General features: G+C 46.2%; 1 protein-coding gene and 1 pseudogene across 1 annotated transcript in view; both read left to right on the top strand.

Annotated features, from left to right (window-relative positions):
* Positions 1-15,670, top strand: part of LOC119382487 (STAGA complex 65 subunit gamma-like) — a 33,893-nt pseudogene extending 18,223 nt beyond the window's left edge.
* A 2,224-nt stretch (positions 15,671-17,894) lies between these two features.
* Positions 17,895-25,785, top strand: part of LOC119381077 (putative oxidoreductase GLYR1 homolog) — a 42,388-nt gene continuing 34,497 nt past the window's right edge. The window contains exons 1-4 of the mRNA XM_037649064.2: positions 17,895-17,991; positions 18,096-18,132; positions 18,630-18,712; positions 24,141-24,270. Coding sequence (XP_037504992.1) covers positions 17,957-17,991; positions 18,096-18,132; positions 18,630-18,712; positions 24,141-24,270 — 285 coding nt within the window. The 5' untranslated portion in view covers positions 17,895-17,956. The remainder of the gene's footprint in view (positions 17,992-18,095; positions 18,133-18,629; positions 18,713-24,140; positions 24,271-25,785) is intronic.

Genomic DNA, 25,785 nt, shown 5'->3' with positions numbered 1-25,785 from the left:
GCAGTCGTTGGGCAGCGGCAGTCTACTAAGCGCATCAGCATGCTCGAGCTCTTTGCCAGGTTTGTAGACAAGTTTGTAATTGTACGCGGAGAGCTTCAGAGCCCATCTGACCACTCTTGGCGAAGCTTGCACAGGAACAGGCTTGTTGGCACCCAGAAGTCTAAGAAGTGGCTTGTGGTCAATGTGTGCTTCAAACGGTATGCCCCACAAGTACTGGTGGAACCGATCAAGCCAGACACCAAGGCCAGTGCTTCCTTGTCAAGTTGACTATAGTTTTGCTCTGCTTTTGATAAACTTCTCGAAGCAAATGCAATTGGACGTTCTCGGCCATCGGCGTCTTTGTGCGCCAAAACTGCACCTATACCGTAAGGTGATGCATCACAGCTGAGACACACAGGCCTGTCTGGGCGAAAATGTACGAGAACTGGAGCTGAAGTCACCAGATGCTTGCAGGCAGTGAAAGCATCTTGCTGGTCCTTTCCCCACTGCCACTTCTTTCCATCACCAAGAAGCAAGTGCAACGGACGGAGAAGTGCAGAATGGTTGGGCAAGAAACGCCGATAGAAGTTGACGAGTCCCAAGAAGCTTTGAAGTTCCTTGACATCTTGTGGCACAGGAGCGTGCAGAATGGCAGACACCTTGTCTATGTTCGAGGAGAGGCCTTCCTTACTGATAATGTGCCCGTGATACTCAACTTGGGGTATGAAGAAGTGGCACTTCTCGAGTTTCAACTTGAGGCCAGATTCTTGAAGTTTGCCTAGTACTGCACATAGGTTGCGACAGTGCTCAGCATCATTTGCACCAGTTATGAGAATGTCGTCAAAATAGACTGCTACGTGTGGCAGACCCCTGAGCAAGTTTGCCATCTCGCGTTGAAAAATAGCTGGAGCAGATGAGACCCCAAAAGGTAAGCGGGTGTAATGAAACAACCCCATGTGCGTCGAAATCGTGACATACTCTCTAGAGGCCTTATCCAGGATGACTTGCTGGTATGCGTCACACAAGTCCAACTTCATAAATTTCTCACCTCCAGCCAGCACAGTCCACAACTTTTCAATCCTTGGAAAAGGGTAGCGTTAATGGGTAGCGTTAACTGGGTTAATGGTGACACCAAAGTCCCCACAGATTCTTATGCGCCCATCCCTTTTTGTCACGGGAACTATTGGAGCAGCCCACCTAGCTGTCTTCACCGGAACAATGATGGAATCTCTTATTAATCGCTGAATTTCTTGCGTGACTCCGCCTGTCAAGGCATACGACAGTGGGCGTGGCTTGAAGAACCGTGGTGGAGCATCTGAAGGTACATGCAGTGAAGCTGTCGCACCCTTGAACGTACCCAAGCCTTCTTCAAACACTTCAGTGTAATCTTGCACTACGTGTTTCACATCAGCAAGTGCACGAATGTTCACTTCAACGTCGGAGATGCCGATGCCCAATTCCTGCATCCAGTTGCGTCCAAGCAGAGTGGGTGATCCGTTCCCGGCCAGAAAAATCTGTAAGTGAGCGTCCTTGCCATGAAACTTTACATGGACATCAGCTTTACCTTGTACCTTCTTTAAATCCCCGGTATAGCTTTGCAGAAATACTTGAGACGGCTGCACAGCAATTGAAGGTAGAAGCTGTAGCAAACGTGACTTGGCAAGTGACCGAGATGCTCGCCCCCATGTCCACTTCCATGCAGAGCGGCTTGCCGCAAACTTCAACATGACGGTAAAAGGCGGAGGCGCCTTGGTGTAGTCAACTTGCCACATGTCAAAAACTTCGGCGGGCGAAGCTGTAGCGGAGGCTTCATCCTGGACAGTATTTATGCGATGACGGTTGCTCGCCGACAGTGAACTTCGGCCCACGAATGAACGCGGCCTGGGAGAGTTGTCGCTCTGTGATTGCTTGTCTTTTCTTTTCGTATGGCAAACCTTTGCCAAGTGGCCACGTTTGTGGCAGTAATTGAAGACGGTCTTCACATGCTGGCAAGCGGACGCCAGGTGTGCATCCCCGCAGCGATAACAGGACACACCAACCAGCGCTGCCGAGACATGGAGGGTGGAAAAGAAGGTGCTAGCGTGAGCTTTGCGCTATCTCCCCTGCATCCTTCTTTGCTGCTTCCATTGCTAGGGCGGTCTGCACTGCGTCTTCGAAAGTCAGGTCCGCTTTTTCCAGCAATCTTGTTTGGACGTCTGCGTTGTTGATGCCATACACGACGTGGTCGCGGAGCATGTTTTCAAGCTCTTTACCGAAGTTGCAGTGCTCGGAAAGGCTCTTCATCGCTGCAATGAAGTTGCTGACGGACTCTCCTTCCGCGCGAACGCACGAGTTGAAGCGGAAATGCTGCACAATAGCAGAAGGCTTCGGGCAGTAGTGGTTTCCTAGCACCAACAGAATCTCGTCCAGCGTCTTGTCACTTGGCTGGTCAGGCTTGACCAAATTGCGAAGCAACACATACGTTTTCTGCCCGCAGCAGCTGATGAAGACGGCTGTTCGCTTGTCTTCCGCGATGTCATTCGCCGTGAAAAATGCCTTCAGCCGGCCCACGTAGCAGGGCCAGTCATCGCCTCCTCCTTCAAAAGGCTCAAGAGTGCCGAAATTTGGCATTTGGACAGATGGTGGAGCGGCAGGAACTCACGAGAACATTCTCTTTATCTTCGTCGCCAGTTGATACAAGTACAGATGGCCGGAAGATAGCCGGAGACTAGATAGCAAAATAAGACATGGCGCTACGAGAGCCCAAAACGAACTAACTCTTTATTTTCCCGCGTCCCCATCTTTCAGTCCCCAGGTGTGACGCCACAACACACAAAGCAACAGCGCCGCACGAGGGCGCTGCGTGTTAGCTATTAACATTGTGACAGGTACACATTTCGTGTAAATATACTATTCGATATTCAATATTTTCGGCTACTATTCGGTCCTATTCGATTCGATATTAAATTTCACTATTCGCACACCCCTACTTTCGAGTGTATGTTACTGAATGGGGGGTTGTAGGTTTGATCCAAAGTTACTGTAAGTGCATTTCACTGGGGGAAGAGTAGGAGAGCATGTAAAGACGCGTGTCAGGGAATTAAAATCAATTGAAAGCTTGCACTTATTTGTGTACTTTCTCTTATTTGGCTCTTAGAACTTCTAGTAATTATGTACTAACTCACCTGACAGCAGATGTTACCGTAAAAAACCGCATATAGCTCGGACCCGCATATAGTCCGGGGTGTAATTCGGGGATAGCAAACGTGAGAAAAAAAGTTTTCACCCGAATATAGTCCGAGGAAAATGGAAAAAATGCATTTATTGACATTTCATTCATCGTCGTCGTCGGACGCACTCTCTTCCGAAGCTCCCTTGTCGGAAATGTTCTCCCACAGCACATCATCCTCAGTGCCATCAAGCGCGTTGGAGATGGAGCACTTTTTGAAGGCGCGGCAAACGAGCGCCTCTGGAATGCAGGCCCAAGCCTCGACTATCCACGAGCAGAGCATCGCTGGCGAGGCCCGTTTCAGCCGTCCGGCAGGGGTCACTTCTGGTTCTCCGGACCTCATCCACTCCACGTACAGGCGCTTGACATGGTCCTTAAATGGCTTATTAAGGCACACATCAAGCGGCTGCAGCTGTGATGTCATCCCTCCCGGGATGACGACGAGCTCGGTGCGGGAGTCGCGCAGCAGTCGCTTTACGGAGTCGGCCAGGTGACACCGAAACGCGTCGAGCACAAGCATCGAAGGGAGCCCCAGCAGTGCTCCGGGCCGTCGACACCACACGGACTTATCCAGTCAAGGACTAACGATTCGTCCATCCACCCCTTGTCCTGGCAGCGGACGACGACATTTTTCGGGAACTTCTCCCCCTTCGGCAGCGTCTTTCGTTTGAACACCACGTAGGGTGGCAGCTTGCGACCGTCAGCCGTGCAGGACAACATTACAGTCACCCGCGTTTTTTCGTTTCCAGTCGACCGCACGATAACTTGCCTGGAGCCTTTTTGATGCACCGTCAGCGCCGAGGGCATATCCAGGTAGACCGGCGTCTGATCCGCGTTGCCGATCTGGCCCAGCTGAAAGGGGACTGCCTTTCGCAACGCAATTATGTACCTTTGAAAAGCCACGAGGTGCTCTTCGTAGCTCTCTGGTAGCTTCTGGGAGATCGACGTACGCCGACGTAGGGAGAACCCAGCGCGGCGCATGAAACGAGACACCCAATGCTTGCTCGCTTTGAAATCCTCCGGCTGAATGCCTTTGTCTCGAGCGATCTCCCTTGCCTTCGCTTGTAGCAGCTCGATGTTGACAGCGAGATGTGCAGCTCGCTGCTCCCGCACAAAGTCTGTGAGTTCTCGTTCCACGTCAGGAAATGCTCCATTTTTTGGTCCGCGGAAACTTTTTCGCTGGCCGCTGCATGCAAAGAGGGCTTCCTTCTGCTTCCGCCAACCGCGAATGCTCCGCTCGTTGACTCCGTACTGCCGCTCCGCGGCACAGTTGCCGATGGTTTCGGCAGCAGCGATAACTTTTCTTTTAAAAGCAGCAGAGTACTGCCTGCGCGGTCCTGACATGGCGTAAAATCACAGGAGCAAAATCGAGGCCGTCGTTATGGGCACCAAGTTGAAGCAAAGGCCACTGACCAACTGACCAGTTAAGACTAACGCCGCTAACACTACCAATGCCTCCTTGACTAGATGCCCGCCGCGTCGCTCGCTTTCCCATTGCGGCGGCCATAGAGTTTCCTAAAATTAACTAGAGGGGACTCTGGCGCTGCGATCGTTCAGCTACCATGGGAATGATGGGTAGTACACAAATTTGCCTAGTCTTCGTGCTTGCGGCTTCAAACGTACTTGTGGCTTTGTTTATTGCTATGTTTTGGTTTTCTTTCGGATAAAAGAATGGATCGTTGTGAACTTCGTGACCAGATTTGAATCGCTGAGCCTAAAGAAGTTAAAGTGGCGAAGTGAAACTGCTGACTTTTGCTGAAATTCGTTTTGCGACAAAGCGGATGCAGCCAACGCGAAGCTAAACGGAGCCGAAAGTACGAAGTTTAGACAAATTTGTGTACTACCCATCATTCCCATGCTGGCTGAAGCGTCATGCGTTGCAGCTCCCATAGACACTAGCGCCAGAGTTCCCTCTAGTAAGTATTGTAGGAAACTCTATGGCGGCGGCGGTTCCCTTAGTTCACCACAAAATCCGTGAGGCAGCGCTCGTAGCCTGACCAACTTCCGGCGCCAGCGGAAATACGCTTACACCTTCGAGACTGTAACAGGCGTGATGGCAATCTCGGAGGCAGCAGCACGTGACCTTTGTTAGGAAGTAAGTAAAGTAAGTAAGTAAGTAAGGTGTTCTATGAATACTATTCCCTTTTAACACAGGACAGGCGTTTTAAGTGCCGCAGGAATAAAATCCAAAAATATAAAAACCTGGTGACGATGATGATGGTTGCATCCCGCCATCTATCGACTACGCTAGAAGGCGCGCGCGCGCTATAGGGGGCGCTCGTGGCCTACGCGGAGAAAAAAAAAGGGGTACGGCTTCCGTACACGCGGCGGGCAGCTTATCAAGGATCATTGCACACCTACGCAGTGTGAGAAGTGGGGATTGTAGGCCGTCATCCAAAACCGTAAGTGCATTTGGGCCGAAATTCTTGGGGCATATAGTACGGTCAGAAATTCGCACCCTAAATCTCTATAAAAAACCAGGGCCGGGCTATAACTCGGTTTTTACGGTAATAAACACTTTTTCTGAACACATTGGGTATATTGTAAGTAGTCTACGTAATCAGTACTATTACTGCCGTCATGTTAAGCTACATGAGTCCATTAGACTGTTTCCATTCGAAAGCCTTACGTGGCTCATGAGTAAAAAAAAAAATCTAGTATCCGTTATTGACAACATGAATGGTACCTAAAGTCCTGTGTGGCACATATATTCCCCGGATATTAAAGTGTAAGCCAAGTTCTTAGAAGTGATCATTAAGTGCATAATGTGAGTCAAATTTGAATTAAGGTGAACTAAAGGGGATCAGAGATGTACTGAGGTGACTTAACACTGAATCAAATGTTTTAGCCTGTGCTCTTATTAGCGTTAGCTAAAGGGATTGGCAATTTTTCTGGCATAGTTGAGGCTTCTAAATGTTGGCTTGTAACTGCGCATCATTCGGTACTTTGGTAGGCCTTGTTGATGTTCTCTGGGATCTCTACCTTGCCAGGGTAAAGGAGGAGCCAGCAAGTGAGATCCACTTTCCCAGTCTGGAAGATGGAGATGAGAACATGGCAGAGGCAGAAGAGGTGCCCATGGATGAGCTTCACCGTGCTCTGCAGAACCTGGAAGGTGGGCCCTTAAAAGATGATGACGCATCCAGGTGGCCTGCACAGCAGCAGCAGCAACAGCAACAGCCGCTTGCACACCATCGCAAGGGTTCAACCGCTTCTTCGGCAGGGTGTGTTGTGGAGTTTTATGCCTCTAGTAGAAGCGCTGCTGGAGTGTCACAGATCTCGGGGGCTGGGATGTATTAAGGAGATGGAAAGAGGCGGAGACACTGGGACAGCAGAGCACACATCATTTATCTCACCCAAAAGAAGAAAAAAACGCACTCAAAGTGGAGGAAACACTCACCAAAAATACATCTACTGTCAAACCTCATTAATAGTACCCACTTTAGCATACTAAAGGTTATAACTAGGGGTGTGCGAATATTCGAAATTTCGAATACGAATAGTGTTTGCTATTCGATTCGATTCGCACTGAAATTTTACTATTCGAACTATTCGAACTTCCCAAGACAAATGCAGTCAACGTCCGGTTGAAAGTGACCTTCAGATTTTCAATATGCTCACCTCATTACACTCTCGTATTGCGGCAAAGCTGCCTTTCAAGCTCCGTTACGGTCGAACTTAGCCAAGAGACAAAGTCCGGTTGGAAGTAGTCCCTAGATTTCAATATGCTCCACCTCATCACACCCCCGTATTGCGGCAAAACTGCCTTTCAAGCTCCTTTACGGTCGAACTTAGGCAAGAGACAGTCAACGTCTGATTGGAAGTGGTCCCTAGATTTTTAATATGCTTCACCTCCTCACACGCCCGTATTGCGACAAAGCTGCCTTCAAGGTCCGTTACGGTCGAACTTGGCCAAGAGACATTCAACGTCCGTTTGGAAGTGGTCCCTAGATTTTCAATATGTTTCACCTCATCACACCCCCGTAGCGGCAAAGCTGCCTTTCAACTCCGCTACGGTCGAACTTGGCCAAGAGACATTCAACGTCCGTTTGGAGTGGTCCCTAGATTTTCAATATGTTTCACCTCATCACACCCCCGTATTGCGGCAAAGCTGCCTTTCAAACTCCGCTACGGTCGCAAATGTATTAACTCAAGAAAACGCTGGTTCCAATATGGAGATGAAAGATTTGGCAGAGTTGGGGGCTCAATTAATGCTGTTTTGGACCTGAAATTTGGCCAGAAGTCCGAACGTAGTTGGACGAATGCCTGACTGAGTCTCATAGACCTAATGCATTCACTGATCACTTAAGCTGTAGTGATTCGTCCTATGCCTACCGGTTAGTGCATACCCTGCGTACCACAATAACTTTTTGTGCCGTAAAAGTTTAAGAGAGTGATAAGCTGGGCTAGTTGGTTATGTATTCATAGTAATAAAACAGTGCGAAAAACTGTAGACAAAAGGACAGCGCTCGTCCCGTTTGTTCTTCCCTTTTGTCTATAGTTTTTCACACTGTTTATTACCATGCATAAAAGTTAACTGCGCCACTATGTGCTGACAAAGGTTTTCCGTCTTTTCGAGAACTGCAACAGATTAGTCGATCAATGATTCCGAAAGCATCGGAACAGAACGAAGGCGAGGTGGTGGCCACCGACGAATGTGCCAGTATGACTTATTGCTGACAACCTTATCACAATAAGTATTGTCACCTATCTGGTTAGGCACGCATGTGGTGTAGCGCTACTTCAAGAAGCCTACTGCATGCTTTTAATAAGCGACAACCTGAAAGCGCTGGGCCGCTGATCGCAGCCGCCGCGTTATGCGGTACCACGTTCAAACGTACTCCGCTTTGTAGAAACGAAAGCAGCTCGCGGTTGCATAGTTGAGCATTGCGGATCACAGGCACCGAGAAAAAACGTTATCACGCTAAACGCACGTGTGTGGTATGGCAAGCGTAGCGCTGTTGTAACCATACTGCGCACTTTTATTAGGCGACAACCCAAACGTGCCTTTGTCTGCTGCCAGGACCACTTGAGCATGGCGGAGAGCACATCGCTTGCAGTAAGGTCATCATCACCACTGAAGTTGCTCTCTAGAAAAACCAGAAAAAGAGAAAATTACCTGGCATTTTCGATGACAGGTCTTTTTTATCTTGACGAGAGGAAAATTCAGAAGCTTGCATAAAAAATGGAACAAATTTCAACGGCACTGTGGCACTATTGTTAACTTCCAAAACAACGGTAAAACAATGTTTCTTGGGCTTACATAGACTTAGGTAAGATAGCAGCCATTTAGCATTGCGCTAATTGCGACAGGTGATGTGGGAGAAAAATACTTTTGCAGAAGGAAAAATGGGATATATGTGTCCCGCTGATGCACTAAGGGTTAACGGAATCCACAATGTAACAAACTGTTTTAATTACCCGCTCTTTGCTCCGTCAAAAACTATTCTTTTTTTTTCGAGATTTAGTGTTGTAACTCGATGCCGCAATTTCACTGTAACGAAATCCTCAAGCTTTGGATACACACTCCTGGTCCCTCAATGACAAGCGAAAGACAGGTAAACATTAATTCAGAGAGAATTTATCTTTTGAGGTTGACCTTTCACGTGGGAGCACAGATGAGCATGTGCACAGGGGTTGGTAGCAGCAGTGCACATACCGTATTTACTCGATTCTACCGCGCCCTCGATTGTAACGCGCACCCGTTTTCCGCGACCAAAAAAAAAAAATAATAATACATCGATTGTAACGCGCACCCATTTTTCGTGAGAGAAAAGAACAAAAAAAGTCCGTAGGAGTCAAACATCGCACATCAGAAGAACAAGTATTTGGGTTTTAAAGAACTAAAGTTTCAAAAAAGTACAACACAAAGTCAAAAAGCTGGCCTTGCCGCTAAAACTGTCACCACTACGGCGGCGATACGAGTCGCGTAATGGATCAGTCCTCGTCGCTGTCGGACAACTCCTTGTCGCTGTCAACACTCTTCGATTTCGGGAAACCGGCCCTGCTTTGGTCCACTGAAACCTTTTCGTGAAGCTTTGCTGTAAAAAATCTTCTGCTTCTGTTTGCGCCAGTCTCGCACGCACGTTTCGGGAACTCCGAACGACCGCGATGCGGCCCGATTTCCGTCCGTGTCTCTGCACGTGTAATAACTTCTTTTAAATGCGGCATCGTGGTGCACTCATCGAGTATTTGGCGTCGGCACTTCCATGCCGTCGATGCGAACGCAGAACGGGATGACAATCTCCTCAGCACACGTACGAACTGAAAAAGTGGCAGAAATGGCCAAGGCGCATAGGAGGCGGCCATTTTGAAGTGTCGATGGCAATGCGATAACCGAGTTTCTTTTTTTTTTCGGTACTCGATTCTAACGCGCATGCGATTTTTGGACTCGTGTTCCTGGAAAAAAGGTGCGCGTTAGATTCGAGTAAATACGGTAAGTTACGCAATTGATGGTTAGTGTGCAGTTGTGCCGCATTCCCGGCATGGACACATTTACCGTGTTTTACTGTATGAGCACCGAGACACCTGATAAGTGTACTGTCATGCCTTCACAGTTATGACATCGCTTCATACATGGCTGTGGCCATTTGACTCCTTGAGGAAAGTAAAAGGGCACAAATTAATTTCTTTAGACTACATAATTTTTCTTACAACTTCGTAATCCCCTCGAATGTTTGGAAAAATGAGATGTTGACTGTATACTTTTCTTAATTTGAGCTGCATAATCTGTTTGTCAATGTCAATCAGTTTATGGTGGCCACTGATTTATTCTCAGCAATCATGGAACGGACTTTTTTATGTTTACCTGCCATTTAATATTATCAATTCCAGTACTCCAATATGTGACTATGGCTGCTGCAGAATATATCTTTGTTCTCCAAGGAAGTTGACTTGAAGAATAAACCACAGTTCCACAACAGTTTAAAGCACAGACACGGTTTGCAGTCTCTCCCAGTGCACTTAGAAATGAATTTCTTTGTAATACCAACACTAATTTCAGTGAGCTTTCTACCAAAAGATTAGCAGCTGCAACTACAACTGAAGAGCAGGGCAATGTTCAGCTATGTACAGTGTCAGTACTATGTAGGGATACCGCTGCATGGCTGCAACTAAAATGTTCAAGTGTGAAAAAAAAAAAGTTGCAGCCCACATACAAAATGTTGTCAGTATTCAGACTGTAACTTAAAGACGCAGCCCTTACAGAAGAATATATTAAAGTACATTTTAGTCAGTACCCAGCACTACTCCATCAAAAAATTTTGCTGTTGGCACATATGTGAGAGTGTGCAGCTGGTGCTGTTTGAAAGCGTTAAATATAAACATTTTGATTAGTAAAAAACATTCATATTTTGCCTGCATTAGCTTGACATCAACCATTTGTGCAGCAGTACCTTCAGGCTCGTCTTCCTCTCATTTTTCAGGCTGATTAGTAAAAAACATTCATATTTTGCCTGCATTAGCTTGACATCAACCATTTGTGCAGCAGTACCTTCAGGCTCGTCTTCCTCTCATTTTTCAGGCTGATTAGTAAAAAACATTCATATTTTGCCTGCATTAGCTTGACATCAACCATTTGTGCAGCAGTACCTTCAGGCTCGTCTTCCTCTCATTTTTCAGGCAGCTGGATGCAGATGAAGAAATAGTGATTGTGAGTGACTCTCCACCACTTTCTGCTGAAGTCAGCATAGGCTCTCTGGTTGACTCAGTTGAGTCGGGCTCCCTGGACACTACGAGGCTTGGTCGTCCGCCTCCATTCAAGAAAAAGTGAGTCCAGCCTACCTCTTCCATTTCAGCTTTTATGAGCAACAAAGTAAGGACCTGCAAATCGAATAAGAAAAATTGTGATTCACCTGTTTGTAGCCAAAGTTAAAAAGGAAAACCATATGGATTTCTGATAAAGAAAGCTTCCAATCTGATGAAAATTTGTCTCAGTTGAATTTGCCATTTCCAATAAGAACAGAGCTTGTCTTTATTCATCATCTTGTATTTCGCTTGTCTTGCAGTCAGTGGGAAGGAGTCGTTATGAGGCATTAAAACCTCGTTCACATCTTGAAAAAAAAAAAACATGAAAAACATATTATTTGGGAAAATGTGCAAAGGTATCAGAAGATTTTATTATTGCACGATGCTTCGGGCCCGTGGCTCACTCGATCACTGCGAGCACAAGCCATCATAGTGCTGCCTTTGTTGTGTGCGAAAAGCATGCGTGCTGTCCCTTGCTTCAATATTTAATGCATGCCATGTCTACAGGCAGATCATATAAAAAACTAGGGATCTGCGAATATTCAAACTTTCAAAATTTTTCTGATAGTGCTTGCTATTCGATTTGCACTGGAATTTTACTTTTGAAGGATTCGAACATCTGGAAAATAAATATAACGGCATCGTTACCTAAAAGTCAAATCACAGCTCTTGTAAATGATGCACACAAATCCAATTCTCCTCATGAACATTGACCTATCAAAAAGGTTAACGGCCATCACAGTACCCTGACAGTATTTTAGACAAGGTAGCTCGATTGGTGCACTCAGACTAGAAAGAGTGCAGCGTAAAAAGTGAAAGTTATTCTGCTGGCAATTCATTTCCTTCAGTGATCCACTTTTGCTGGCTTTAAGGTCGCTTCTGGATACACCTCAATCGTGTGCCGATTTAAGGGCAGTTACCTCAACACAGAGCTGCTTGAGGAAGTCTGCAAGCTTGTCATCGAAGTCCGGATATTTTTTTATTTTTAGCCCGTACAAACTTTTCCTAGTCGACATGCAAATAAAGATTTCATTCCTTTGTTTGCACCACTCGTGGACACAGGTTTCGGGCACGCAGAGTAGATGCGACGTAGCTATTCACAGTGTGCGAAAGAACTTTTCTTTGATATGAGCTTTCAGAATCAAAGGTGCGCACACCATTTCCACTTCGCTGGGAACAAATTTGGCGCTGACAGACTGTAATCAAGCACGAAATTCGTCTGAGCGAACTAGCTTTAAAATGCGTTCCATCGCCATCTTATGGTGACGATGCTGTTGCCAGTGCCACAAATGTGGTTCCCGTTTCATACTCGATCGACTCTTTTTGAGAAACATGCTTTACGAATAATGTCTTGGCACCCTGAAATCAGCCTGTGATATCAAATTCTTTAGTATCACACTAAAAACAGCGAATATCAAATTATCCAGGCTTATGCCAATGCTGCACGTTACATCACCCGCATCACTGTGCGACAGCTAGCAACACAGTTTCGTTTTCATGCAGCGGACAGTGTGCTGCCACTAGGTCTACGGGTTGCCATGCAAAAAGTAATTGTTTTGTTTTTGGCCAGGTCTTGTGCTACATTTTAATGCGAAAGCGTTAGTTGGCCAGGTTTGCAAAAGCGCGCATTCATCTGGCATCCGCAAAAGCTGTGTGCGGAAAACAAGCGACATCTCCCATCGGTAGTCACGCTGGCCCAAGAACTGTCGCAGAAACCGCTCAAAGCCATGGAGTTTGGAGAGGGGAATTTTTGTGGTAGAAAAGGAACTCCCGACTCAAAGGTTGCGCACCCTAGTCCGCCAGATTAGTTGGCCTTCAATTTCTGTACAGGCAGTGTTACAGCAGCATGCATGGTGATTTTGCAGCATGTAGCTGCAGCGAGTCCGTTGCCAATGTTGCAGGCTTAGCGTCGACATCAGCAGAAGATTCATCGACGTTATGATTTATAGGATCTCGACAACAAAATTGAAGAGATGTAAAAAAGTTGTTGGCACCTCTGTGGTTGTACCGAATAATGTAAATAAACACAATTCGGCCTCCGCATTTCCTCATTCCTTATAACACAACTCGAGAACACCACATTGCAGCACCCCTCTGTAACACCAACCTAGCCAAAAAAATGTTTTCATGTTGCCATCTTATCAGAACATGCTTGGGGATCCTCTGCAACATTTTTCTGTAATTTAGCTTCGAAGTATTCGAGCAATATTCTAAAAATATTCAATTCGATTCGCACTCAAACTTTTGTATTCGAATTTGCTTCGCACCCAGAATCTTGCTATTCATGCAGCTCTATAAAAAACATATAGTACAGTGTGCGCATTAGAACTGCCTTTTACATAGCTTGCCCAAAGCACACGTGTGGTCTTCAATACATAGCATGTGGCTGCATGGGCCACATTGTGCTCAGGCACATGAATGTTATCTGAAACATTGTTCATGTTCATAACATGAAACAATGTTGATGTTATCGAAACATTTACCGTGCAGAGAGACGTGCACATCAAGGGCATTGTCCTCGCACGAACAGTCAAATGACTGTGCACCACCATGTTGTGCAGGCCAAGCCAAGGTCATTGGCCAAGTGGGATGCGCATCATATGTATGCACATTGACAGTCACTCCCGACTGTGCAAGTGGCACACAAGGGCAGCACTCATCCCACCAAAGTAAAATGGGACCTGCTCATCGACTTGACCATGATCACTAAGATACCTACACATACGCTTGCCAGTGTGCGGTCATGCGCCTATGCAGTATGCATTTGTACGATGCTCTGTGTTGACAACTTGTTTCGTCTTGCGTTATGTAATTACCTGCGTGATCTATTCACTGGCATGTCTGAACCTTGTAATATCCGCATACTCTTTCTTTCCTTAAAAAACAGAGGATGCTTTTTGCCAAGCGATTGACTTTGCTCAGAAAGTGGAAAACGGGTGGCTGGTTGTAAATTCGAGGTCATTGAAAAATTTATGCGACGATGGTGCTCCCAAGAAGCTCCACTCGGAAAAACAAATGCAGAGAGGTGCACTTTCGGAGTCAAGCACGGCATGTTCCTGGAGATATCAGACTCGCTTCTGCAGTACGTGGCAGAGATGCAGAGCAATGGCTATGAAATTTCAGTGGAGATGTTGTGCATGAAAGTGCTCGGCATCACTTGAAACAAACGCATTCCGGTTACAGCATTTAAAGCCAGCAATAGATGGATCTGGCGCTTCGTGAAGCAGAAGAATCTTTCTCTCCACCGTTGCATAACGATGTGTCAACGTCTGCCAAATGAGTATGGAGTAAAGCTGCTCTCGTTACAAAAAAGTTGCAGTTTTGCCGCAAGGGCAAAGGAATGAATGCAATAGCAACAAATGGGAATGTTATACAAAGTAAGGTTAGCAGCTCACTCCTTTACCATGCAACCTGGCACAACGCAACAAAACACTGGCATAAGGAAACGCGGCTGCCGCAGCAAGTGAAGCTAGCTTTGTGCTGTCTGTGGATCCAATGCAAATTTTACGATAAAACACAACACGTACAAAGGTATGAGCCTTCTGTTAATCCCTGTAAAGATATGGCGCGTGAAACCACGGGCGACCACACCCGGTCGGTCAGAGTACACAGTTTCTGCTGGAGCAATGCAGCTAACCCTTCCGGGAACCGTCCGTGCACATTTCACGTGAGAGAGATGGCCCGTGCATTTCCTCTACGCTTGGGCCACAATCCTCGGCAGCCCTCATACGCTTTTACTCGCACATAGAACGTAAATAATTGAGCTAACCAGGAAGCTAGCAATTGGCAGTGCGAAGGCAAATTAATCGACAACTCAAAGCACATTGACACAGAATACTGCAAATCGGTTCTGGGGAATCCCGCAAGGGGGTGTAAGGGTTAAGAAAGGGAAATTGACAAGCACTTGTTTGTAGCACCAAGCCACAAGGAAATCCATATGGATTTCTCAGAAAGGAAGCTTAGTTGCGTCAGATTCGTACTGGCTATGGGATCGAACTCGGGACCAACGCCTTTCCGGGGCGGTCACTCTGCCAATTTTGCTAACCAGGAAGCTAGCACTTGGCAGCACGGTGGTGAATTAATTGGCATCATCAGTTGGTGGAGCGACCGCCCCGGAAAGGCGTTGGTCCCAGGTTCGATCACCGGGCCAGGCCCAATTTTTCAGCAAATTAAAACCTTTCTTTCTGAGAAAGTGACATGGATTCCCTTGTGGCTTCGTGCTACATATGGGTGGTACTAGCGGCCATTACAAAAGTAGATAGGGTAAGTAAGGGACCATCAACTCCGTGCAGCAAAAGTATCACCTTTCAATAAATTGGCGCCAGTTTTCACTTAGTAGCAGATTGTTTTACGAACACACATACATCAGGGAAAGCTGGGCAAGTCATTAGCTCTGCCACCGTGTTCCCTGTCACTGTCAAAATGCAATTGTGATTTTAGCCATACATTCTCCAAATGCAAACCGTCTCATTGCTAGATGCAACATTTAAATTGTGTTTTTCGTATTAAGAGTATTTTGTATATTGTGTAGTAATAACATTGTTTTTCTTTCTTTCTTCTTGAATATAGGAAGAAGACATGAAGCAAGCCCTCAGCATATGAGAGAAATATCTATATTGGGCTTATAAATATGTAAATATGATATCAATGCAGAAAATCCATCAGAAGGAAGGCTCTGTATACATTAATAATCGAGTACATGCACTATAAAGGAGTCATCATATCTGTATTTTGGCATGTATTCTTTCTGTGCAGGTACGCATGGATAACATGCTATCACATAACCTCCACCTTGCGCCTCCAGCATTTCATGTGGTCTTGGGGAGGCCAAATACTAGCATCTTTCTCCTTACAGCTTGCTAAGCTCGAGGGTGCGGTTTCAATTCCTGGCCACAGCGGCTGCATTTCGATGGGAGCGAAATGCAAGAACACTTGTGTGCTTGTACTTAGCTGCACATTAAAGAACCCCAGGTGGTCAAAATTAATCCGGTGTCACCCACTATGACGTGCCTCGTAATTATGTTGTGGCTTCTTCACGTAAAACCCTTGCAATTATTATTACAGCTGACGTGTGTGCAAATGGAAGCCTGTGTGTTCTGACAGCAAGAAAAGAACATGAGCTCCATTTGCTGTGCTCTAGTTGTTGGGAAGACGGTGAGATTAAACTCAGTGAATACAAGACAAGTGTGCTGTGTGAGCAATGTTTTGAAAAAATGGGCCTTTTTCAGGTCTGAACAGCGCCTCTAGTGGAGATCGCTTAAATCAAAACTGGGGTTTCGTGGCCTCCGAAGTTGCCCGCTGCGTGCCAGTTGACATTCTCGGATGCCTGGTGTTTTTCGGGGAAATTTGCAAATCTGCCACGCCAGGTGGCGCTCAGTGCGCTCCTCTCGCCATGTTGTGACCCCCAAAAGACATGGCGTGTGTGTCGTCTCCACCCCTGCGCATGCGCAGACTACCCTCATGAAAACTCACGCCATCTCCCGCTAAAGGGGACCATGAGGCGATGCGAAGCAGCGTTTCGGCATGTCGAGCCCGCATTTCAGAGGGGATAGGGAAACGGGAGGAAAGGGAGAGGAGGTGTGGGGAGAGGGTCTGTGCATGCGCAGTAAGGGTGGTCACGCTGCACACCACCACCACCGGATTGAGCTCCGCCGTAATATTCCTTGCATCTAAAAAGGCCCATTAAGGTGTCTACCACTTCTGCCTAGCTCCTCTGTACGAAAATCACAAATTAGTGCAGTTTGTCCCCCATGTGAACTGCTGGGTATCGACGTGGGTAGTCCGTTGTTGGAACGGAACAGTTCCAACAACGGACTTCACTTATCTTGATGGTGCGCCATGCACCATCAAGATAAGTGAAGATGAATGGTGAAGAAAGTCTTGTCGAAAGTGTGACACGCTAGCACAGTTGTTACATACGTCTTTTCTAAAAGATGCTCACTGCTAACCTTTTAAGGCTTCAGCTGTGCGTGAAGCTTCGAAATCTTAAGGACTTCTAAAGCCACCAAGTTCATGAAAGGCTTTTTCATCTCGTATGATCTTGAGAACTGTTGAAAGTCACCAAGATTCTTTAGCATGTGTACACCTTTATGATATATCACCTGCTGTTTGCTCCCATGGTTCTACATAAAAATGGCACTGCCCAGTGAATTACTTTCCATGGTAGTAAATACAAGCAGTAATATAAACTGACATGCTTGTATATGTTGCAGGAGAACTGCTGGTGCTTATATTGATAGCTCGTGTGGTCACAAGACTTATCACAGTGTCAGTCTATTGTGAAACAAGTAGTTGTGAAGGAGGACAGCGATAAATGGATAATACCATACATCTTTAGGCATGGCAAATTTTGCACGGGGTCTATTTTTCAATATTGTTGAGAAGCACAATATGGGCACTGACAAAAGAGGACAAGGTATATGGGGCCATGTAGTTCCTCCAGAGCACACTTACAAGCGAATCCACTCCAAGCTGGGGCGCATGGCTGATTATGAAAAACTACAACAGAAACCGACTGGTGTAATCGCTGTAATTGCGTAGTCGTGACTCGATGACACCGCCAGTTTTGAGAAAACGCGCCGAGCGTCTGAACGCGCTTGCTTGCGTGGGGGACATAATGGAAGCTTTCTATCCAACATTATGTAGCGTTGTGGTAAGTAGACATTTTCCATTATCGAATGAAATAGCTTCAGAAAACTGCGCTGGTGTGATGCGACAAAAGGGACCCAACAGCGTGGTTGAATGTCGTTGGCCGAGAAATTTGTTGAACACCTCTGATATGCGCATATTGAACACCGAAACCAGGCCCGAAAGCAATGCTCGAGTGCCTAGTAAAACAAACTATAAAAGCAACGCCATTTGAGTTATGAAAAAGAACAGATATGATTATCTTTTATTATATGTTTCATGTATTAGTACAGTTCTGATAAAATTAAGTTGTTTACGAAACTGCGCGTGCGTTTGGATATAAAAACCGCGCGCGTTTTGTTGCAATCCCGTCAGCCTCCACAACGCTCTTCGTTCAGCATGGCGACGAAGTATAACATCGGCGACCCTGTGTGGTGAGACATTTCGACTTGCACGTTTCTTGGAAGCCAAATGTTCTGCTTGATGGCAGTTTTTATGATACCTTACACTGTGCGGATGTGATCTTTGCACATTGCAGGGCTAAAATGAAAGGCTTCTCCCCGTGGCCAGGAAAGGTAAGTGCGGCTTTGTTTGCAGCGGCTCTTCAACGATCATTCAAATTCAAAATCGGCGTGTTGTGCGCCCTGTCAAACAGCTCCACGTGAACTCTGGAACAGTTGATTCGATGTGTGTGTTCGTGTATGAACTTTCGCTGTTGTAATGCGCATTTGGCAATGGTCATCGGGCGTGTTGCTCGCCGCTGAAAACCGCGCCGTGTTGCTGTTTATGCTCTTTAGGCCTAGCGAATTCCGCCAAAACGAGCCGCATAGTCGGCGGCGGGAGGTTAGTTTAGTTGCGATAATTTTTAGTTGTGCAGGATTTCGCGCAGGCGGCGTTGTCGCGCGCTCTTTGGCGTGATTCGTGCGCCTGTGCGGCGGCCATTGGCGCTTGTGTTGGCGTTGTAGCTGACTTTCGGTTTTGAGTGGCGGGAGATTTAGTATGCGCGCCGGCGAGCGCCATGCGTGCACCCATCCGCCACTTTCTCATTACTCGATGCGTCTCTCGTTTACAGGTGGCCAACCCGACCAAAGAGGTGAAGAGGCCGGCACTAAAGAAGCCAATGCATTGCATCTTCTTTTTCGGAACCAACAACTAGTGAGTTTTTGTTGCCCCCATTCTGGCGTTTCCGCCCATAAACACGCACTAGCTACAGCGCTTCTCGAGCGCTAAGCGATCGAAACACACAGAAAAAAAATTATCCGATAGTGTTTTGCTGCTAAATGTGTAATTTCACATTAGTGCATGATTTTGCGAAAAGCCAAATTGGTTACACGTACAGCCATTTACGTTCTAATCATTTAAAATGCAGTATCTGCATTTAAAAAAAAAAGTCGTATAATGACAAACCGCTAGCTTCTGAGACTTGATCTACACTCACAATTTGAAGAAGGCTCCCAAGTGACGACATTTTAAATATTTTACTGATGTTCTGATTAGGCAGTTTTAAAATCGTCATTCATAATTTTCAGCCTGTTTAGGTCCACTGCAGGATGGCCTCCCCCAATGATCTCCGGTTCGGTTCACTGCATCTTGTGAAATCTCATTCCATTTTATCCTCTTGAACATTTCTATTGTGAAATCGTTGAGCGAAACAAAACACATTACAGGAAAAAATGTTGTGGACAGGATAGATGCTCACTTACTACTGAAATTTCCATATTGAACTCCATATCGTGTTGGAGAGCCAATGCTGTCTGACTTCCGTATCTGTAAACAGCTTGGCTTGTGTGCCGGCAGGCAGCATAGTGAGGCAATGAAAACAGGTGTCTCCTGTGGCAAAGCTCATTATTTCAATCTCATCCGCACAAATGATTTGCAGACAGTTTTCTCTCAGTGACAAAATTGTTTACTCTGTTCGACTCACCGGAATTCTTGCAAAAGAGTGCGACACCTTTCCACTTGTGCTTGTCTGAAAGTGTTCAAGCAGCTGGCATGGAACATCGTGTGGTACCTGGTGCCTCGAGATCAGTTTGGAAAAAACATTGAGAGCCCGGAGTCATCTGCTTAAAGCTGCACTGATACAAAATTTTGCTGCTGAGATAGCCTTTGGGATTGAATTCCGAGACTATGCGATATCATCTACCAAATCTTTACAGCGAATATAGCCTGGAAGGTAGTTTATATGAATATTGAAGTTCACATGTGAAATTGAGCACTATGTGTCACACTTCGCAACATTGATGTCTCATTAGGAGACCTGATGGTGACCGCCAACTTCCCCGACAGCAAGCACCATTGCAGCTGAGCCCCGTGCTGGTACAGCTGGCTATGATGTCAGTCAGTTTTGCCCTTTTGGCACGCTTGCACCAGCAGACTAAGATTCAGTGGCAGCTCGTGAATGCACAGCAAACGTGTGGAAAGTTTTCTTCTTGGTGATACCAGCATCAAGTAAATAGTCAGTAGCAGTCAACGATGACACTGATGAAATCGTGCAGCAGATGAAAGAACACGACCAGCCGATGTAGGCAACACAGAAGTGCATGAATTATGTGTCCTCACAGATTTGCTTACCATATTGCACACGCTCGGCATTGGTTGCAGGCAGCGGCTTATCATTCTTGTATCTCTCCCAAACATTTTATGTGTTGCGCGTTGCAGCAAGGGGTGTACCATTACGAGTGAAAAACAGTGCTAGAAGATGGGACAAGAGAGGGCACGAGACCACGGCGCAGTACCATATTATGACGAACAAGCCCCCAGCAACATATTGCAGCAAAAAACACCAGACTAAAATTTATGTATTGGTGCTCCTTTAAAAATGAATTTGTCCAGTGTCAAAACGGTGGGAAAATACAATTGCTTGTTGTCGTGATAGAACCAGAAGGATTTAACAGAGCCGGGTATTACAGGCAGTGGGTATGAGGGCTGTGAGATAAGTTTCGTTTCGTATTTCCTGCGTGTAATACCCCTGTTACACGGCACATGTAATGTCACTTGCAGTAAATAGCATTCATACTCAATGTCATTGCAGTCTTGCGTTCCTGGTCTACATGGGTATACAAAATAGCATTCGCAATTGTTGTCGATGTTTGTCCTCAAGTCCAGTGCAGTTTTTTATTCTTATTATTCTCTGCTGACAAAACGGCAAAATTTGCTTCCATGGCTGGTAGATAAATATCGTGTGCGAAATTTCGACCTTGCTTCCGTGGCACCACTTCACCAAAGCAACGTGGAGGAATTGAAAAAGAAAGAATAGTCGAGCGCTTGTAAACACGGCCAACAGGAGGCATCTGGAGTCAAGTGGGAATCTGGGAACAAGATTGTAGTTGCACAAATTGCTTCATCTGTCGTGCTGCGCGTCAAAAAGTTAACCTTTACAGGCCCCCTAAACCACCCAGAGGTCGAAATTTAGTTGTGGTATGACAGTTGTGCGTGGGTCTACAACGAACATGTAGCCGTGAGAATTTTTCAAAACGGTGCCGTCGTAGCGGAGTTACACGCGTTTGATGATCGAAACGCTGCGATCGCTAGTTTCACTCTTTCCTTCGCTACCCTCTGCTCGTCTGCTGGTTTCCTCTCCGAAAGCCGCTTTGCCCTCCTCGCCGAGTGCTACTCCCAGTCCTCGCTGATGCGCTCTTCGAAACAGCGGGCACTTCCGATTGCCGCGACTCCGTGAACTTCATGCTTCTCGGCTAACCGCTCTTGTTGTCATGCCGGCCCGTGCTCATATGAATTGTGCCAGTATAGACCCTGTGTTGCGCTCATGCCTTCAAAAGATCGCCCACAATGATGGATCTGTACGACTGTGTCACATCTTTTCGTTTTTCCAGTCGGCGCTTTTGCAGCCGCGCAGCATTATCAGACCACTACAACGTGACTGTGCTGGTACACTAACAATTTGGCAGTTGCGTTACGGGCCGCAGTTGCCGATTCGCAAGCGCGCACACGCTGGCAACACGACGAAGGAACAGCAAGGAGTGTGGGCAGCTGCTTGCAGACTACCGAAAGTCGTAGGTTCTTGTTCGACCAATTGCAGCATCGCCTGCATACCGCATCACAGATTCAACACGCTGACGTCACACGCATCACTAGGCAGACTGGAAGGGCCCGGAGAGGAGAAGAAATTGTTTCTTGGAATTTGTGGCGCGCCCGCAGCTTGTAGCGCTGCGACATGGGGCATCGTTGATCGGGACGGCATTCTGCACAGGATGCGCGTGTTTACCTGAAATGTTTGAAAAAATATCGGAGGTGGTTTAGGGGCCCTTTAATAAGAACCTTAACCTGGATTACATTTCGTTTTAAGTAGGGGTGTGCGAATATTCGAACTTTCGAATATTTTTCTAATATTGTTTGCTGTTCGCTTCGATTTGCACTGGAATTTGACCGTTCGAAATATTCGAACTTCCGGAGTAGAGATACAGTCAGTGTCCGATTTTTCGGACTCCCTAGCGACCACGAAATCGAATAATCGGGCAGTCTGAAAAAACGAGTTCATTTTTATGCTTTTTTATTTTGCTCAAGCAGTAAAATTGCCTCAGCCGGGTCCGAAATAGCTTTAATGCCTCCCGGTACACTTATCAGACATTTTGGTGCGCGCCCAGACTCGTGAATACAATCGGTACCTGCTGCGAACTCCACTTAACTACTTGCCAACTGCCAATTGCAAATTTGTGTCTTGTGATGAGCACTGCTGACACCAGCAAAGCATGGAATAGATTACACGTGTGCACACGTAAACGATGCGCACTTGCATCGCCGAACCTTCGCCGATACGCAGCATTTGCTACCGCATGAAGCCGATCGTTCTTAGTTGTGTGCAGCACATTGCCAACTACGCTCACACCATCGCTTCCGGGGCGCTTGCTATACCGTATGCAGGCATTTGTCATGAAAGTGTTCGTGATGTCCACTCCGTACTCTACCGCACACGGGCACAGCGATGGCGAGCTGCTCTCATTCATGAAGGCAGTGCCACTTAGCGGCCTCTCACGAAGAGGCAGCGTGAACGGCATCGCAGCGCGTTTCGGTTACGCATGCTGCTGCGCTAGGCCACGTGCACTACTGAGCAGTTAGCTGATAATGCTTCTGATAAAGGTTGGGCATGTTTGCCGCTTGTCACCATCACGCCTCTGTGCATTTCTGGTGCTTATTCGTAAAGACATCACTGCAATGCGACGTGACAGTGGCCCCTTCAAATTTTCAATATGCTTCACCCTATCACAATCTGGAAATGCCACAAAGCTGCCTTTTGGACTTTGCTAGGGCCAGAAACGGATTGACTCACGAAAGCACTGGTTCGAACCTGTGAGATGATAGACGCAGGATAGGTGGGGCCTTTAATTAATGTTGTTTTGGGCCTGAAAGTCGAAGAAATCTGATGGCGAAGAGCTTCAGCAGCTGAAATTTCAGATGTTCCTATACATTGACGTCCATGGGGCAGATCAGGAGCTCCGGACCCGAAGGGAGCATGCCCTTGTCCGCCACATCAGTTGGCCCTCCACAGAAGTTGGAGGGGAAGAGGTTGAGGAAATAGCATCTTTGCCTTTCACGTGTAAAGTATTGTCCACACCACATTGGTTTCACCAAATCATGTAAATTATATTAATGAATGCTTCTGCATTGCCTCATTCTTGATAAGACAACTAGGAAACACCACCCCTCCAGTGCTTCTCCACCACCCCTCCGTACAAAGACATCTGTTCTAAAATTTTCTGATCATGTGCGGAATGCTTGTTATTGTTGCCACGGTACACTGGTGTCATACAGAGAAGTGCATTAAGATTGGCAAGTCACGGGACACAGGACACTACACATGCGGGCAGGTGCCGTATCATTACAAGCACCAGTATGATCACCGACGTCTACAAACTTTACTGGCAATCATTCACTGCGGCCCTGAGATGCAGTAGATTAATACGTACACCAGTGTTTTCTGTCGTGTCTTGCCCCCCACCCGCTTAGCGAATCTCCCGAATTTCGAGGTCGCCAGATTGGCAGGTATGGCATTGCAGCCTATCTTTGCTGCAGTTCCTATGTACAGCATAGCATTTGCTTCCTTGGTAGGTAACCAAAGCTAAGGTTCTGCAGCATACATTTGTGCAAGATTTTTTAGCCTCCTTTGTTTGAATGGCACAGCATCAGTGCGATACATGAAAGAATTGCATGAGTGTTGGTCTTGTATTGCTTGTCCAGTTGACTTTTAGTTTTAAGCTTGTTAACTAAGCTCTTTCGTTGCACAGTTTGTCTTGGTGCCTTGCAGCTTATCTGTGGCATTTTTCTCCTCTGTGCTTGCACATTCATGCGAGGAATTCATGATCAAGTGACAATGTTAGCAAGGAAACTGTAGGTGTTTGGTGATGAAGGATGGAAATACTTGTGGGACTTTAGGAGTAAATAGTCTGTTTGGTTTGGCTGTTAAAAATATTGTATGCATATTGGCAAATGTGAATTTCTCTTTTCTCTTTATTCTTCTTTTTTTTTCCTACCAACGATTCGGTTTACTCCCACCGTAAGTACAAGTACGTCGTTGCACTTAACACCACATTGTTCGTTGAGCCTAGCTGAGCACACTATGTTAATGCAGTGCATGGATCCAGGAAGACCAAATCAAGCCATATGAAGCCAGCAAGGAGCAGTTTTCAAAGTCCAGCAAGACAGCCAGCTTTAAGGAAGCCTTGGAAGCCATTGAAGATTACGTCAAGAACCTTCCAGAAGTGAGTTCTTGTTTGCCTATTGTGTCTCAATCCAATATTGTGGGAAAGTACATTCTTTCTCATCAATATTTGGTATATACAGTAGATGGTGATAATTCGAACTTTTGGTCAATTCAAACAAATTTTTAATTTTTTTGGCCCAGTATGTCTTCAATGCATTTTAAAGCCGCTCAATCCTAACCGCTCCATTGCATTACTTTGGTTAATTTATGTGTTTTGTTTGTCCATGCCGAAAAATATGTGCGTCAACAATACTGTGTGGGCTGAGGAGTGATGAAAAAAAAAATGAGACGGTCTGCCTTTAGGTCTGTTGCATAAGGGATGCGTAAAGGTTGCATAAAGAAAGCGACAGAATCCCAATAAAGAAGGGCGTACGGCAGGGAGACACGATCTCTCCAATGCTATTCACCGCGTGTTTACAGGAGGTTTTCAGGGCCCTAGATTGGGAAGAATTAGTGATAAGAGTTAATGGAAGGTATCTCAGTAACCTGCGATTCGCTGATGACATTGCATTGATGAGTAACGCGGGAGACGAATTACAGCTCATGATTACTGAACTGGATACGGAAAGTAGAAGAGTAGGTCTGAAAATTAATATGCATAAAACTAAAGTAATGTGGAACAATCATTGGCAGAGAACAGCGCTTTGCGATAGGTGGCGAGACACTGGAAGTTGTAAAGGAGTACGTCTCCTTAGGACAGGTAGTAACCGCGGAGCCGAACCATGAGAGTGAAATAACTAGAAGAAGTAAGGATGGGATGGGGCTCATTCGGCAAGCATTATCAAATCATGAATGGTAGTCTACCACTACCTCTCAAGAGGAAGGTATATAACAGCTGCATCTTACCGGCACTTACCTACGGAGCAGAAACCTGGAGACTTGCAAAGAGGGTTCAACTTAAATTGAGGACGACGCAGCGAGCGATGGAAAGGAAAATGATAGGTGTAACCTTAAGAGACAAGAAGAGAGCAGAGTGGGTTAGGGAACAAATGGGGTTAAGGATATCATAGTTGAAATCAAGAAGAAGAAATGCATATGGGCCGGGCACGTAGCACGTCGGCAGGATAACCAGTGGTCATTAAGGGTAACTGACTGGATTCCAAGAGATGGCAAACGCGTGAGGGGGAGACAGAAAATTAGGTGTGGTAGATGAGATTAAGAAGTTTGTAGGTACAGTCGAACCCACTTATAACGATCTATCGGTTATAACGACCATATTGAGTGCACTTACGATTTCCTATGGTTAACCATTGAAGCTGCGTCCAGATATACGAACATTTTTCGAAGCCTCATACTTTTACAACGACCACTTCGGACACGGTCGCAGTAAAAATATGGCTCATACGAAGCGAAAAAAAAGTTAAGGGGGGGAGGTGGCATTGAAAAAAAAACTTTTTTGTTTGTTGACCTAGAGCAATGAAATTTGGCATGCATACTAATAAGTGTCTTGTATAAAGAAATATGCAGTTTCATCATGATACCTTGAGTAGTTCTCATGTTACAATCATGCTAC

The sequence above is a fragment of the Rhipicephalus sanguineus genome, chromosome 2, assembly GCF_013339695.2.
Source record: "Rhipicephalus sanguineus isolate Rsan-2018 chromosome 2, BIME_Rsan_1.4, whole genome shotgun sequence".
In the NCBI taxonomy this organism is placed as follows: Eukaryota; Metazoa; Arthropoda; class Arachnida; order Ixodida; family Ixodidae; genus Rhipicephalus; species Rhipicephalus sanguineus.
Note: the sequence above shows the minus strand (reverse complement) of the source record. Positions and strands in the feature narration are given on the sequence as shown.